This window comes from Macaca nemestrina, chromosome 16 (assembly GCF_043159975.1).
Source record: "Macaca nemestrina isolate mMacNem1 chromosome 16, mMacNem.hap1, whole genome shotgun sequence".
Lineage (NCBI taxonomy): Eukaryota > Metazoa > Chordata > Mammalia > Primates > Cercopithecidae > Macaca > Macaca nemestrina.
This window is the reverse complement of record NC_092140.1, coordinates 12,343,986-12,357,847: the sequence shown is the minus strand read 5'-3', so window position 1 is coordinate 12,357,847 and position 13,862 is coordinate 12,343,986. Positions and strand designations below refer to the sequence as shown.

The following is a 13,862-nucleotide window of genomic DNA, read 5'->3' as shown; positions in this document are numbered from 1 at the left end:
CATACATGTTATATGCATGTATACATATATGTATATCTTACATGCATCTAACACATATGCATATATAACAAGTATATATGTTATACACACATGAAAATTATATGTATAGGTAATATGCATAGTGTTAACACATATATGTGTATATGTAATGTGTATATATGTGATATCTAACCTGTTATATGTTTATATGTATGTGCATATAACATGTATATATACATAAGACAATAGAGCCATAAATATATGTATTATATATACATGATCTACAATGTATATAATGTAAATATACACATATGATGTATATAAAATATACAGTTATTTATAGATAACATTATATTTATATACAAATATAAAACAAGCTAAGTGGAAAGAGAAGAGAAGTTCATTCCGTCTGTGGTGGAAATAAGCCTTTCAGAGGAGGATGCCAGGGGTGACATCTCAGCCAGTCCTAATGGATGAGGAGGATTTGACTCATCAGAGGAGCCGGGAAAGGGTCACTGGGGCCAGAGAGCAGTACGAGCAAAGGAAAGCAGTGTGAACAAGCCAGAGAGCCTAGAGGAGTAGGAGTCTGCTGATGGGGCTTGAGTGGATGTTGTGCTGACATGGGAAAGGAGCAGTTACTGGACAGGTTAGGTCCTGAATGAAAAGAAGCAGGAATGTCATACTAACAGATTTTAATTTGTAATGAAGGTAATACAGATGTTTCCATGATTATAAAGCAGAAGGGTGATGTGAATAAAAATAGAAATAGGTAAACAAATGTGAGCAGGCTGGGGAAGGAATCTGGAGGGCAGATTAGAGGGAGACAGATTGGGAAGGACAGCAAAGAGTCCAAGCAGATCCTGTGTGTATCACGGTTAGGGGAAAGACAAGCACTGCAAGAGGCAACAGGTCATTTCCTTTTGTTACTTCAGCACCAACCATGAGATGAGTAAGAAGTTGATCCTGCTCGGTTTTGCAGAGCTGAGTTTTCAACACTCATAGACATGCGTGCCTGTCAGATTTAGCTCTGGTTGCTATGCTTTCTGGCATACAGTGGTGCCTAGCCTAGCAGTTCTTCCTCTCAAATCCTCATCAACTTAATTAGGCAGCGAAGGTGACAAATTCTTCAGAGATACTAGCCATTATCTAATTGACCTTTTACTCAAAACTTGCAAATCAGAAGGAGACCTTTAATTCCAAACATGTGCTTATTGTCTCATGGATTCAGGCATGTTGACAACAAGTAAAGGAAGTTCGTTAAGAACAGGTTGCTCATCATGGACCTCAGATTCGGATCAGCCTGAGAAGTGGTATCATCACCACACCGCATGACTCTGAGGACAGTGTGCAGTGTGGAGAGGGGAGGGGAGGGGATCGGACCACCCAGTGCATCTTCCCATGTGAGTAACTCATAGCGGCATCTCACTATTTCATTGGATTGTTCTCTACTTCCAGACTCTGAACCTCATCCATATTCTACTGCAGCTCAGACATTTTGAAGCCAAAGCTACATGATATTTGCATTTGTCAATCAAATTTCTCTTACATCCACTTACGCTTCTCCATACTCAAAGAAGAAACTTACTGGTTTGTTAATCCAGAGGATGTCAGCGTTGTCCGACAGAGACTCATCAGGACCAAAGTCAGTGACTGGCTGGGCTTCCACCCTGGAACTCTGCTTCCTTTTGAGCATGCTGAGGTTAGCTTTGGTGAGCAAGCACAAAACCACAGTCTGGGAAAAGGAAAAGTTGTATTTGTCATCTAAACCATCTTTCCTCTCATCAAAAAATTGAGTTCCCCACATAGATCTATGTATTTGTAAGGCATACATGTGTTCTATTCCATAGTGTATAATGAACACATGAAAATAGAAACTTAAAAGGATGAGACAAAATTAATACCAATAGAAGCTTGATTTTTTTCTCCCAATGCAATAGATTATTTTATGCACTTCATAAGCAGTTTAGAGGCTAGTGATTTAGAATAGACAGAGTAAAATGGTTTGCTTCTTAGGGCAGACATATTATTGGGAAAATCTTTTTAGATCTATGCTCTTATACCTAAAGCTGTCTCCACATACAGGTGCTCTGTGCTAGAACACTGCTGACTAATACAGACGAAACGCACAGATCTTCCCCATGATTTCCCCAGTGTTAATTTAACATGACATTCACAGACGTCTCTTACTTCCAACAGTAGTCCCAAGTTGATTTCCCAATTTTGTCCTCCCCAGAGGGGAGTGAGGCCAGAAAGAATGGGAGAAGAACCTCCTCTAAATGGAGATTTTTTTAAATGAATGCGGTAATTATCTAAATTCTTCCAGCTACTCTGAAGTAAATTTTTCATGAAATTACATTGAGGTGGGAGATGAGATGCCTGCTTACTGCTTAAATTTCCACAATTCTGAAACATCTACATCCTGTGACAGACATCACCTCCCTGTGGCCATTGCTATCGCCTTCCACAACTCAGCAGTCAATTGAAGGGGGTTATTGTATGTCAGTCCTCAGGACTCAAATAGCAAGTAAGTGCAATACAATGTGAGAAGAACTGTTATAAAGGCAGGTGGTACCTGAAGATCCCTGAGTGGACTGTGAGACTTCCCATTTGATTAGCACTTGGATTGAGTCTTAAAGGAAGGTGAGGAACTAATGGCTACGGATATATACTATGTTTGGGATACTTAGCAATTATATTTTATTTGATCTTTACAACAGCCCTAACCAAAAAATTAAAAAAAAAATCTCATCTTCTTATACATGCACGAGAGAAGCCAGCCTCAAGGCAGGTAATAACTTGTCCAAGGCCATCCAAGCAAACTTGAAATTTAAAATAAGCTCTGTTTGACTACAACGCGTAAGGGGTTTAGAGTTGACCATGCTGAAGCTGAGGACTATTAAGAGAATTTCTCAAGGCAGGTAACAGAGAAGAAGAGCGCTTCAGGCAGTGCACAGCTGTGCCGAGCCAGGAAAACGAAAACGTAGCCCTGCAGTTTTAACATCAGGCGGGTTCACTGGCTCTCCTATCTGGTGCTCCATGGATCTAGAGAAAGAAACCTAACTAAGGACAATGGGTGCCACTTAGTCCTCACTGGAGTTCAAAAAGAACAAGAACATGTTTGCAGTGTGTGTGCGTGTGTGTGTGTGTGTGTGTGTGTGTGTGTGTGTGCAGATGCAGTTTTCACTGGAAAAGAGAATAAAATACAGAAACTCAGAACAAAGCAGCTCCAAATCTGCCTGTATTGAGCACCTACCTCCATCATTACGTGCTCCTTTATCTACCTGGTCAGGTATCTCTGCCTAACTCTCCTGATATGGGTTGGCTGTGTCCCCCACCAAATTTCATCTTGAATTATAATCCCTACGATCCCCACGTGTGGAGAGAGGGGTTGAATTACAGCGGCGGTTTCCCCCATGCTGTTCTCATGAAAGTGAGTGAGTTCTCACAAGATCTGATGGGTTTTGTAAGTGTTTGACAGTTCCTACTTCACACACTCTTTCTCTCTCCTGCTGCCTTGTGAAGAAGGTGTCTTCCACCATGATTGTAAGTTTCCTGAAGCCTCCCCAGCCATGCAGAATGGAGTCAATTAAACTTCTTTCCTTTATAAATTACCCAGTCTCAGGCATTTCTTTATAGAAGGGTGAAAACAGACTGATACACCTCCTATTCCCAGAAGAAAAAAGCTAACTGGCTTTAAGACATGCTACTTATTTCCAGGCTGTTATTGCCCTGAATATTGAGTTTGAATATGGGCTTTGCAGTAGGCTGCACTAATTAATTTATGTTATATAACTGGAGTTTGGAACTCTTTGATATCCCATGTAAATATATGCAGAGTATTTAAAGTGTTTTTTTTTCTCTCTCTCTCTGATTTACTGGTAGTGGGGAAGGAACTCTGGTGGCCTCAATTTGAGATGCCTCTTCAATGACAGTCTCCTATACATCCAAATACTGAGTGTACATAGAATCTTTTAGAAATCCTTCAAGATGACAGTACAAAGGAGCAAGTAAAAGAGTGGTTTCACCATGTAGTTCAAAGATTATATGAGGAATTTTATAGATCTTTCCACAAGTCCTCTTTCACTGAGCAGTGGAGACAATGGGCATACGAATTCCATGCACCTTTATTATCAATACGCCATCTAAAGCAAAAATGATTTTTGATTATGGATTTATCTAGAAAAATACTTGTCCAGAATTTATTGTTTTCTAAAAATTCCCACTTTAGTTTTATCTGACCAACCAAAACAGTGTGATTAAAACTGAATGACATTAGCTGTCACTGACATTTACCTTCACTTTACCTGCTCCCAGGTGCCACTTAATCAAACAGTGCCCAAGAAATGATCTAAGCTCCAAAGATACCTGGCTAATCCACACATACATAAAAACTCAACAAGTAGCTCCTGGATCTCTAGAAATTTCATTGATTTAATACATTAAATATTATATTCAAGTAGTAAAGTAAAGTAAATTTAAGTTACAAACACATGAGGAATTCAAAATTAATTTTAGGTGGTTGATGGTAATGTTCATTTACAAACAGAAATATTGTTTTATGCCTTCATTCATGTTGAATCAATATAACTGCATACGGCAGACCTATTATTCCTCTGATAAAAACCAGTAGGGATATTTAAGTATCCTAGGTAAGCTTATTATTTTGATAGGAAATTGCTTCTGTGTATCTTAGCCTTATCACTATTATGTTTTTATAAGCCAATATCTCTTTTTTCTGTTTACTGAAGTGTCCTTCATAAGACAGTACACAAAGTTTGAAAAACCTGGCTTTCCAAAGGTTTCCTACATTTATTAAAAGAAGTTGGTATTTAAATAGTTCAATATCGGGAGAGAGGTCACACAGTCACAATGTGTCCATTAATAAATCTTTTACGCAGAAACAGCTTATAGCAACTCAGAAAACATTCATTCATCTCATGTTCATTGCTGTTTTAAATGGTTAAGATCCAATTTTTGTATTCTGTGATAGCAATTTCATTTCTATTGGTATATACTTTCCCTACTTCATTCCAGCCCCCTCTTCATGGTATTGAAATTAAAATATTCCATTTTCTTTAACTGCAATGTCCTTGCAACACTATGGGTCATTTCTTTCCCTTGCAGCTCTCTTGGGTTCAGTATTAAAGTCTTTTGACTCTTCTCCTGTCTTCCAAATTATGGTTCACAGCATGCTGTTCTTGCCTGTCCTCTTTACTTAACCCCTTAAGTGATCACCTGTTGTTACAGTTTCCATTACCATCTGTGTCCAGCTACCAATTTAGAGAGGTATCGGTGCTGCTTCCCCCGCAGATGTAGGAAGACGGTGCCAACACCATCATGAACAAAGATGCAGCCTGATAGAGTGACATGAGCCAGGCATCCTTCTGCTTTTCTCCTTCCTCTCTTGTCCCAGACTTTACTGCTCTGAACTCTTCACGTTCCCCACGTGCAGTGGGAAGGCCCAGCAGGTTCTCTTTGTACCCACTCTCAGTAGTGGATTGTTTTCTTGTTCATTCATTCCATATATGTACAATGGCCTTTTTCACCTATCCCCATTTCTAGACTCCTTTCTAGGTAGGCCATGGGCCCTCAGGTCTGGGATGCCTTTCAAAATGTTCCCATTTTATATTTTAAAAAATCAGCTTCCAAACATGCTGTAGGTCTCTTTTGTAGCCCAGAAAACCTCAGTGTATCTTTTTGTTTCTCACTCACTCATCTGTTCATTCATTCATTCACACAGCAAATATTATGCATCCACTGTGGTATCAGGCACTGCAGTATGTGCTGGATATACAGCACTGAATATAAAGGCATTCTTGAAGATTACAAACTGCCTACTTTATTTAACCTTATGTTTCCAGGACCCTGCGTCCCACTGATTTGTACGTGCACTTCCTTTCACACTCATACAACATGCTGCACTCAGATTGGCTAAACATACCATTGTTCACCATCCTGCAACCTTTACTCAACTAATTCAAACCCTTTATCCCAGTTATGTCCTCTTTGTTATCCAATGCCAATTCCACATCAGTGTTTTCTAATTCCCTAACTTAACTCATGAAGACTTTTTGTCTATGTGTGTGATTTATTTGTTATAACTGAAAGACTTAATATTTGGGAATAAGGATGTGAGAAGAGAAACACACAACTTGTATAAAATCAAAGCATCTATTTCATTCTAAAAAGCCCCAAAGAAGACAGAAGTCATTGGCTCATTTTTAATCATTAAGTTATTATTAAGATTATCAATACGTCAATATCAACAAGTACTCTTCTGATAACTGTTGTGCATAAACCGTGGGGTCTTTAGGAGTGCAAGTGAAACTGCTTACCAACTGCCCTATTCAAGACACAGACACACACATACACACTTAATGGTGGGTTTTTATCTCATTGCTTAGTATCCCTGGCACAGTTGGAGAAGGAAATTAAGAAAAGAAAATGTTCAATAACATCTCTGGGACCCTTCACCTCAAATTCTGACTTTCATGTCTTTGGGAAACCAACCATCATTGCTAGCAGAAGTTACTCATTCATTCATGTTTGCATAATTGTTTTGATTTTTTAACTATCCTGACCATTATGTTAAGTGATATGGATTTAACATTGAACAAAACATACTACGTGTTTTCCCTCCATGTTCCTGACATGGAAGACAATATGCTGTATTTAAAGGCAGAGTGGCTGATTAATTAAAAGATAGCCTCTACTGTGGTGCACTTTCTCTTCAACCTCCATCTAGTGGTTTTCTTATTCCTTCAGTACCTTACTGCTAGCTCCATACTATCTTCCTAGGCAAAGAATATTGAACGGTGGATTCCCAACATGTTACTGTGCTATTGGGCATAATGAGATTCATGCAAAAATCCAGGAGAGCTGACTGGTCTTTGCCTAGATGTCAAATACTTCAACCTTAAATTAAGTTAGAAGAAAGTAATTCTATTTTTATTTTATTTTCATGAACACAAGTAATACAGGTTTGTTGTAGAAAAATTAGAAAAACTATATAAACAAAATAAGAAACAAAAATGAAAGCCATCAGGAATTCCATTTCTAGAGACTCAATCAGCTTTGCAAAGAATTTGTTGAGCACATATATTGTATCTGCCACTGAACAAGGGGCTGCAGATGAAGTAATAATTAGTTATGGTCTCTTGTGGAATTTTCTTTAGCTAGGGTGCTTACTCTCCAAGAGGATATCAATTGTATCTCTTTTAGGACTTTCTTTTCCATATATATTTTTCCATGCATACATTTATTTTTAAATGGCTGCTTACACAGGGTTTTGTAACCACATGTTTAAAACCTATGTTCTGTTAACATCGTCCTCTGTCAATAAATATGCATGTGCACAAAATCCTAACTGTAAGTAAACACTACCTTCAAACATCTGCGCCCCTTCCTTGTCTTTCTTGTCCCATAGCTCATTTACATGCGTATACGTGCAAGGCCTTACAATATAAGCAAAGCTTTCCAGATTAGGTTCCCAGTGTTAAATTTGTATCGCGAAAGGCATTACCTCATATTTTGAAGACACATGTATTTGATGTTACCAATTTGTTAATGTAGGCATTACAATATTAATTCTTATTTCAAATGTTTTTATTTCTTCCTCTTTTTAGTTCCAATAGCCACGGAACTTAAAACAACAAACCACCAAAATCTGCATTTGAACAACAGCTTCCTGCCCTTTCCCTATATGCACATTTAAATCTTCAGTTTTACCTCAATACACCATAATGAAAATTTGACGACAAAAGGGGATGCTTATTCCTGAGGCTGGAACAGCAAGATGTCCTTGTTTCTGTAAAGTTTGTCCATTTTGTTTGCCAAGTTCCTTCTCAGACAGAAGACATGTCCACTCAGAGCAAATGAATATAGCATCATACATTTTATGCTATGGTTTCAATTAGGAAAAAATACCCCATATTTTTGTCTTATTATCTGTTATCCAACATCCATCCACCTGCTTCATGTGTCACCATCCCTGCCCACTCCACCATCCTCCAGCTCCCAGGGCACATTTTAGCCTCAGAGCTACTGATACCTGCACCTCCCTCTGCCCAGTTGAATGTCCTCTCTGTGCGTCTCAAGTGTCTGAACTTCCCCTGCTTCTTTGAGCCCAGATCATCTGTGTCTTGCATGCTCACGCTCTTCCTCTCCCTCCATGAGGTCACCTCTCACGACCTCCACAGCTTCTTACATGCACAGGGCACTTTCCAGACCAGAATCCAGCAACTCTGCTGTCTTCCATTTAGGGGCTGCTCAATGACTGCCTTGAGATTTCAATTATCACAACCATTTAAGGGAAAGTGTTAAAAACAGAAGTTGATGTAAAACTGATGTTATCTCCTACTCAGAATGCTTTCTCAAAAGGAAAATAGCCTTCAGTAGCTCACACACACATGCACACACACATACACCCCATGCAAAAGTGCTTTGGGACACATGAGAGTTTCCATGGTAAAACAGTGAGCTCATTGGTTGATTTCAACCCAAATTATGTTTACCGTCATGCAGAAACAGAGTCCTTCTAACAAAAATGTTAGTTGAGGGATTATTATGTGCCTCATGTAGGCTGTTTAAGAATATCATACATTTTCAGACCAGGCATGGTGGCTCACACTTGTAATCCTAGCATTTAGGGAAGCTGAGGCAGTGGATCACTTGAGTCCAGGAGTTCAAGATCAGCCTGGGCAACATGGAGAAAACCCATCTCTACAAAAAAACCACAAAATTTAGCTGGGAGTAGTGGCATGAACCTGTAGTTCCAGCTACTCAGGAGTCTGAGGTGGGAGGATCACTTGAGCCCAGGAAGTAGAGGCTGCAGTGAGCCAAGATCATACTACTGCACCTCAGCCTGGGCGACAGAGTAAGACCCTGTCTCAAAAAGAAAAAATGAAAAAAGAATATGCATTGTGTCATTCAATTTTCACAAGAACCATTTTACAGACGAGGAAACTTAGGCACAGAGACAAGACGGGACAATGTGCCTTACAGAACTATTGAATCAAAACTTAAGGATATTACAGAATGGAAAGGAAATAAGAAAATGACTTTTTCAATATATTTAAATCATATAGCCTGGTGATTACAAACTCTTGGCATCAATTATTTTTTGTGCAAATAGTACAGACATTTCTCATCTCCTGAAATTGAATCCATTTTTATTATGACTCACTTTATGATTTTTCTCACCACACACTTATAAAAATGTCAATTTTTTTCTGGCAGAAAATCATCAAACCTCTAATTAAATCTATCTAAATGACCCTTTCAGGTTTCTGAAAATATTATCCATTTATCATTCCTTTTTCCTTGAGGATGAATCATAGAAATATTCTATTATACCTTCATTATTTTTTCTCTAAATTTGGTAAAGAATGAGAAAAACGTATTTACTAACTCCCATTTGATAATCTCACCCCATGTAGTGAAGAGACAGATTTCTCCACTTCCTAAAGTGACAGATTTCTTCACTTCCTAGAGTTAGTTTTAGTCTCATAATTTCTTGACTGACTAGGCTAAGAATGTGAAAACTAAAAAATAGATTCCACCTATGACACAGGCTAAAAAAATATGTATGTATCTTTTTCTTATGGAGATTGTGTGAGAGCAATTAAAAGGTATATATTGAGAAAGTCTTTCTGTCATACCCAAAATCCAAAGCCCAGAACACAGATGTTATGATGCTGTTTTGTAGTGTTCTCTGTTCTTTTAGCAAGGAAACTGCAGACAAAATAGAAATTCTCTATCAAAAGTTTATCAAGAGGTGACTGTTTATTTGATAAAAAATCATACTCTATAAGTTTCCAATCATAATGTGTTGGAATATCCTGGAAGGTGGTAAACTCCTTTCTGGATACTCTCAGGGGGAATAACTGCACGTTTTAGAGTTTGCAGAAAAGATTTCTCCTCTGTCCGGGACTTTGCAATAGATGATATCCGAAGTGACTTGCAATGATAAAAGTGATTAATGTTGACACTGCTCAGATTTTTATGCATTTGATCATTTCTCAGGGTAGAATGAAGGTCCATAAACTACTGTGCATAATTATAGACTAGAAGCAAGCTTAGACATTATGTACTCATTTTTTTTTAACTTGAAACATGAGAACAAATATTATTGAAAGCTTACTCTGTGCCAGGCACTATTCTAAGCATTTAACACTTCTCTGAAGTAGTTTTTAGTATTATTCCCACTATATAGATTAAAAATTGGAGGCAAACATGCCCAGACCCACATGAATTGGAAGCAAGTTTAGAATCCAAGTAGTCTATTTGTTGGGAGAACAGAGGTAGGGGGAGGGAGGGAGAGAAATGGTGAAGCATTTGACTTTCACTTTTTAACCTTAAGAACTTTTGTACATTTCACAAACATGAACTTCTGTACATGTTCACAAAGATGATGTGTTTTATTTCTAATTTCTTTAAAACAAGTAAAACACTAACAAATGTTTTCAGTTTAAACAAGTTACACCTAACATTTGCTGAGGGTTTATTATGTGTGAGGCCGTTACCTATTTCTCACCATGCCCCAATGAGGCAAGTGTCTCTCTCTATTATTCTGATTTTACAGGTGAAAATGAGGTTTGGAGAAGGTAAGTGTCTTGCCTGGGGTCACACGGTTAGGCTCTGATAAACCACAAGGGAGCCAGGTCTTTCTGATTTCCACCCCAGGAATACTTTTCTGTCCATGTCTTCTTTCAGTCTGACCCTTCCAAGGCTTTGTGAATAGAACAGTCTTCTTTCCCAGAGAACAGAGACAGGAGTCTCCAAGTCCCTGCCTATTCCATGTCTAAGTAATAAAACCAAATTAGAGTATGCCTGCCACTAGACTTGCAATGCCAGTCCTTCCGGGCCCTCTCAAGAAAGCCTCTCCTCCGGGTATCCTCAGCTTGTGAACTTCAATGAGCTGGATGCATCTTTCCATGTAATCTGGCCTCTGCTCAGAGGAAAGACAGCAGCTCCGTATTTTCTCTCTTAAACTTAGCCTGGAGTCCTGCATCTCCCCCAGCAACACAGCAGAGAACACGTTCGCAGGAAAACTAAGATAGCATCAAAAATCTGACCCCCTGAGCATCACAGCAGCAATGTGTGTCTCCACAACAGAACAGCGGCCCCCTCCCCTACCCCTGCAGGTAGAGGACTGCTGTGGTTGATTTTCTATCTAATTTTGTACAAAAGTCAAGGCCCTGATTTGGCTGCCTGGTTTTCTCTCTTCTTCCTTCTCTTTTTCTTTCTGCCTCTCTCTTTCTCTCTCTCTCCTCCAAATGCCACCTGCCACTTTTCTTTTGGGGTACTCATTCATCTATGTTTTGGCCCTCACTAAATCCTAATGTAGCTCTGCAAAAAACAGAATTTTACATGCATGGTCCAGTCCCAGCCGACTTCAAGGGCTACCCGAGGTGGTGACCACACAGGGGAAGGCAAATGTTTCAAAGAACCATCTCCAAAAACAGACTCTTCTGTTTTCCTTTTGTCAAGTTACTGATTAGAAATAGTTCCCCACTTTTTATGAGTCTATTTCCTAAATTCCAAAGTAAAGCAGCAGGCTATTTTTCTCTGGTTATTTCTAGAAATACTCCAAAACTGTCATTACTTCTCCAAGGATTCTATTTTGTTTTATGTTTTTAATCACGAAAATTGAATTTTCTTTGGCCGTTAAAAGCGATTGGGTTTGCTAAAGGGATTCAATACACACCACAATGCCCCAATGCCCTTTTGCCATTGCACCCTGCATGCTCAAACTATAACTGGTATTGCACCTACATGCCCAAACTATAACTGTCAAGCAGTATGAGAGGGAACTGGGTTGTATTTTTGTCACCTACATCACGGTAATTTTTATTTTTGTTTCATTGTAGTAGGAGCATTTAACACGAGAACTGTTTTAACAGATATTTAAATTCACAATAAAATGTTAACTACAGGCACAATGTCATAACACAGATCTCTAGAGCTCACTTATCTTGCATAACTGAAAGGTTCCACCCAGTAATTAACAACTCCCATTTTCCCCTCCTCCTAGCCCCTGGCCACCACTCCTACTCTGTGCTAAGTATATATCCTACTCTATATTAATTATCCAGTGTTGGATATTTTATTTTGATGAGCTGCTGCTATCATTTATATATTATGAAAAACCAGAAAGGGAATACTTATTTTGATTGTGGTTGTTTAATCTTATAATATGAATCTGTAAAGGTTGGATAAAGAAGGTGGATGGTTTAAAACAGTGGTTTTCAAAACTTGCTACTACTATGTTTAAATATAACAGAAAATCAAAGGGAGATTATGTTTTTGTGGTTGTTTCATTTTGCAATATGAATCCACAAAATTTGCTCAAAAGGGGATGGTTTAAAATAGTAATTCCTAAAGACTGCTTAACATATGAATTATCAAGGGAGGTTTAGAAACATTCTCAACACTGTAAACTGAATGGTTCTGTGTTCCTCAAGTCATAAGCTGAAGCTCTTACCTCAAATGTATTTGGAGGTGGGGCCTTTGGGAGGTCATGAGGCCATGAAGGTGGAGCCCCCATGAATGGGATTAGTGAATCTATAAGAAGGCAGAGGCAGCTGAATCGTCTGTGTACCACGAAGACAGCACTCACAGGAATCAGCCAGCACCTCGATCTTGGACTTCTTAGTCTCCAGACTGTAAAAAACCAATGTCTGGAGTTTAAGCCACCTAGTCTGTGCTATTTGTTACAGCAGCCCAAGCTAACTAAGACACTCAAGCTGAGGCCTCCTTCACCTCAGACATACTAAATCAGAATCTTTAAGGGTAGAAAATAGGACACTGTATTTTTTTAAAAACATCTTCAGGTGATCCCTGCACACCTCTCCCATCACTGTTTCCAAACTAATGAGGCACCACTAGCCTAGATGCTCAGAAGAGAACACTTAGAAAGTTCACATTGCATAGTCAGTGCTCTTTGTGTGGAAAAGAATAAGAGAGTCTAATTATAAGCAACACAGGCGAAATATAAGTCTGAGACAAAAATTTTGATTTATAATTGTATGTATATACAGCATATTCTATTCTTATTTTCCTCAGAGATCTTCAGAATTTACTTTTAAAATAACTAACTTGCATTGTATACAGGAATTACATTTTTGCTTTATAAAAGGATAACTAAGATATTTGGGTTTTTGTTGGGGTTTCTGTTATGATTTTCTAGCCTAGACTATATCTCTAAATTGCTATTCAATGTCTTCAAAGAAAGGAAGCAAAATATATTGCCTGTGGAACTAATCTCATGTGAATTTCAAAATAATAATAAAACAGCTAGAAAAGAAAATGAAGCAAGGGATTTACCCTGTAGATACTATTAACTGAAAGATAAAGCAGTAACAATTTCTTTTAACTAGACATAATAGAATACAATAGCACAATCACCCAAGCTTGATGATCAGAAATTATTTTTAACCTTGGACTCTCTTTCATTCTCTTCCTTCTGTCACCAAGATGTGGTAGCATTAGTTTTTGTGGACATTATTCTTTACCATTCACCTCTTCATTTCCATTACTGCAATCTGATTCCAGTTCTTCAATCTTGGAATTTTATACCCAATTTCTCCAGTGCGTTTCTTCACTAACCTCCTTGTCATCATTCCAATTTCTTGGCATTCTAATATACCTTAAAGACACCTGTAGATCAATATTTCTCCCAGATTGGAATGCTATAGCTCTCAGTTTTTGCTATTAGATTTAGAGTTTATATACGTCATAGTGAATTCATTCATGTTTTCATTTTTAAAATTTTATCCTCTTTTTTTTTTTTGTACTTCTTAAGATGAAATGCTGACTGTCAACACCATTTTAGGTCAGAAAACCCTTTAAAAAGATACTGAGTCTATGGGCATTTTCCCCCC

The 13,862-nt window shown here is 38.3% G+C and overlaps 1 protein-coding gene across 4 annotated transcripts in view; it reads right to left on the bottom strand.

The window, feature by feature from the left end:
• The window catches only part of LOC105478008 (sodium leak channel, non-selective), a 369,785-nt gene that overhangs the window by 350,104 nt on the left and 5,819 nt on the right, over positions 1-13,862 (bottom strand). For all 4 annotated transcript variants that reach the window (XM_071081072.1, XM_071081074.1, XM_071081073.1 and 1 more), the window contains exon 2: positions 1,565-1,711. In XM_071081072.1, coding sequence (XP_070937173.1) covers positions 1,565-1,711 — 147 coding nt within the window. The remainder of the gene's footprint in view (positions 1-1,564; positions 1,712-13,862) is intronic.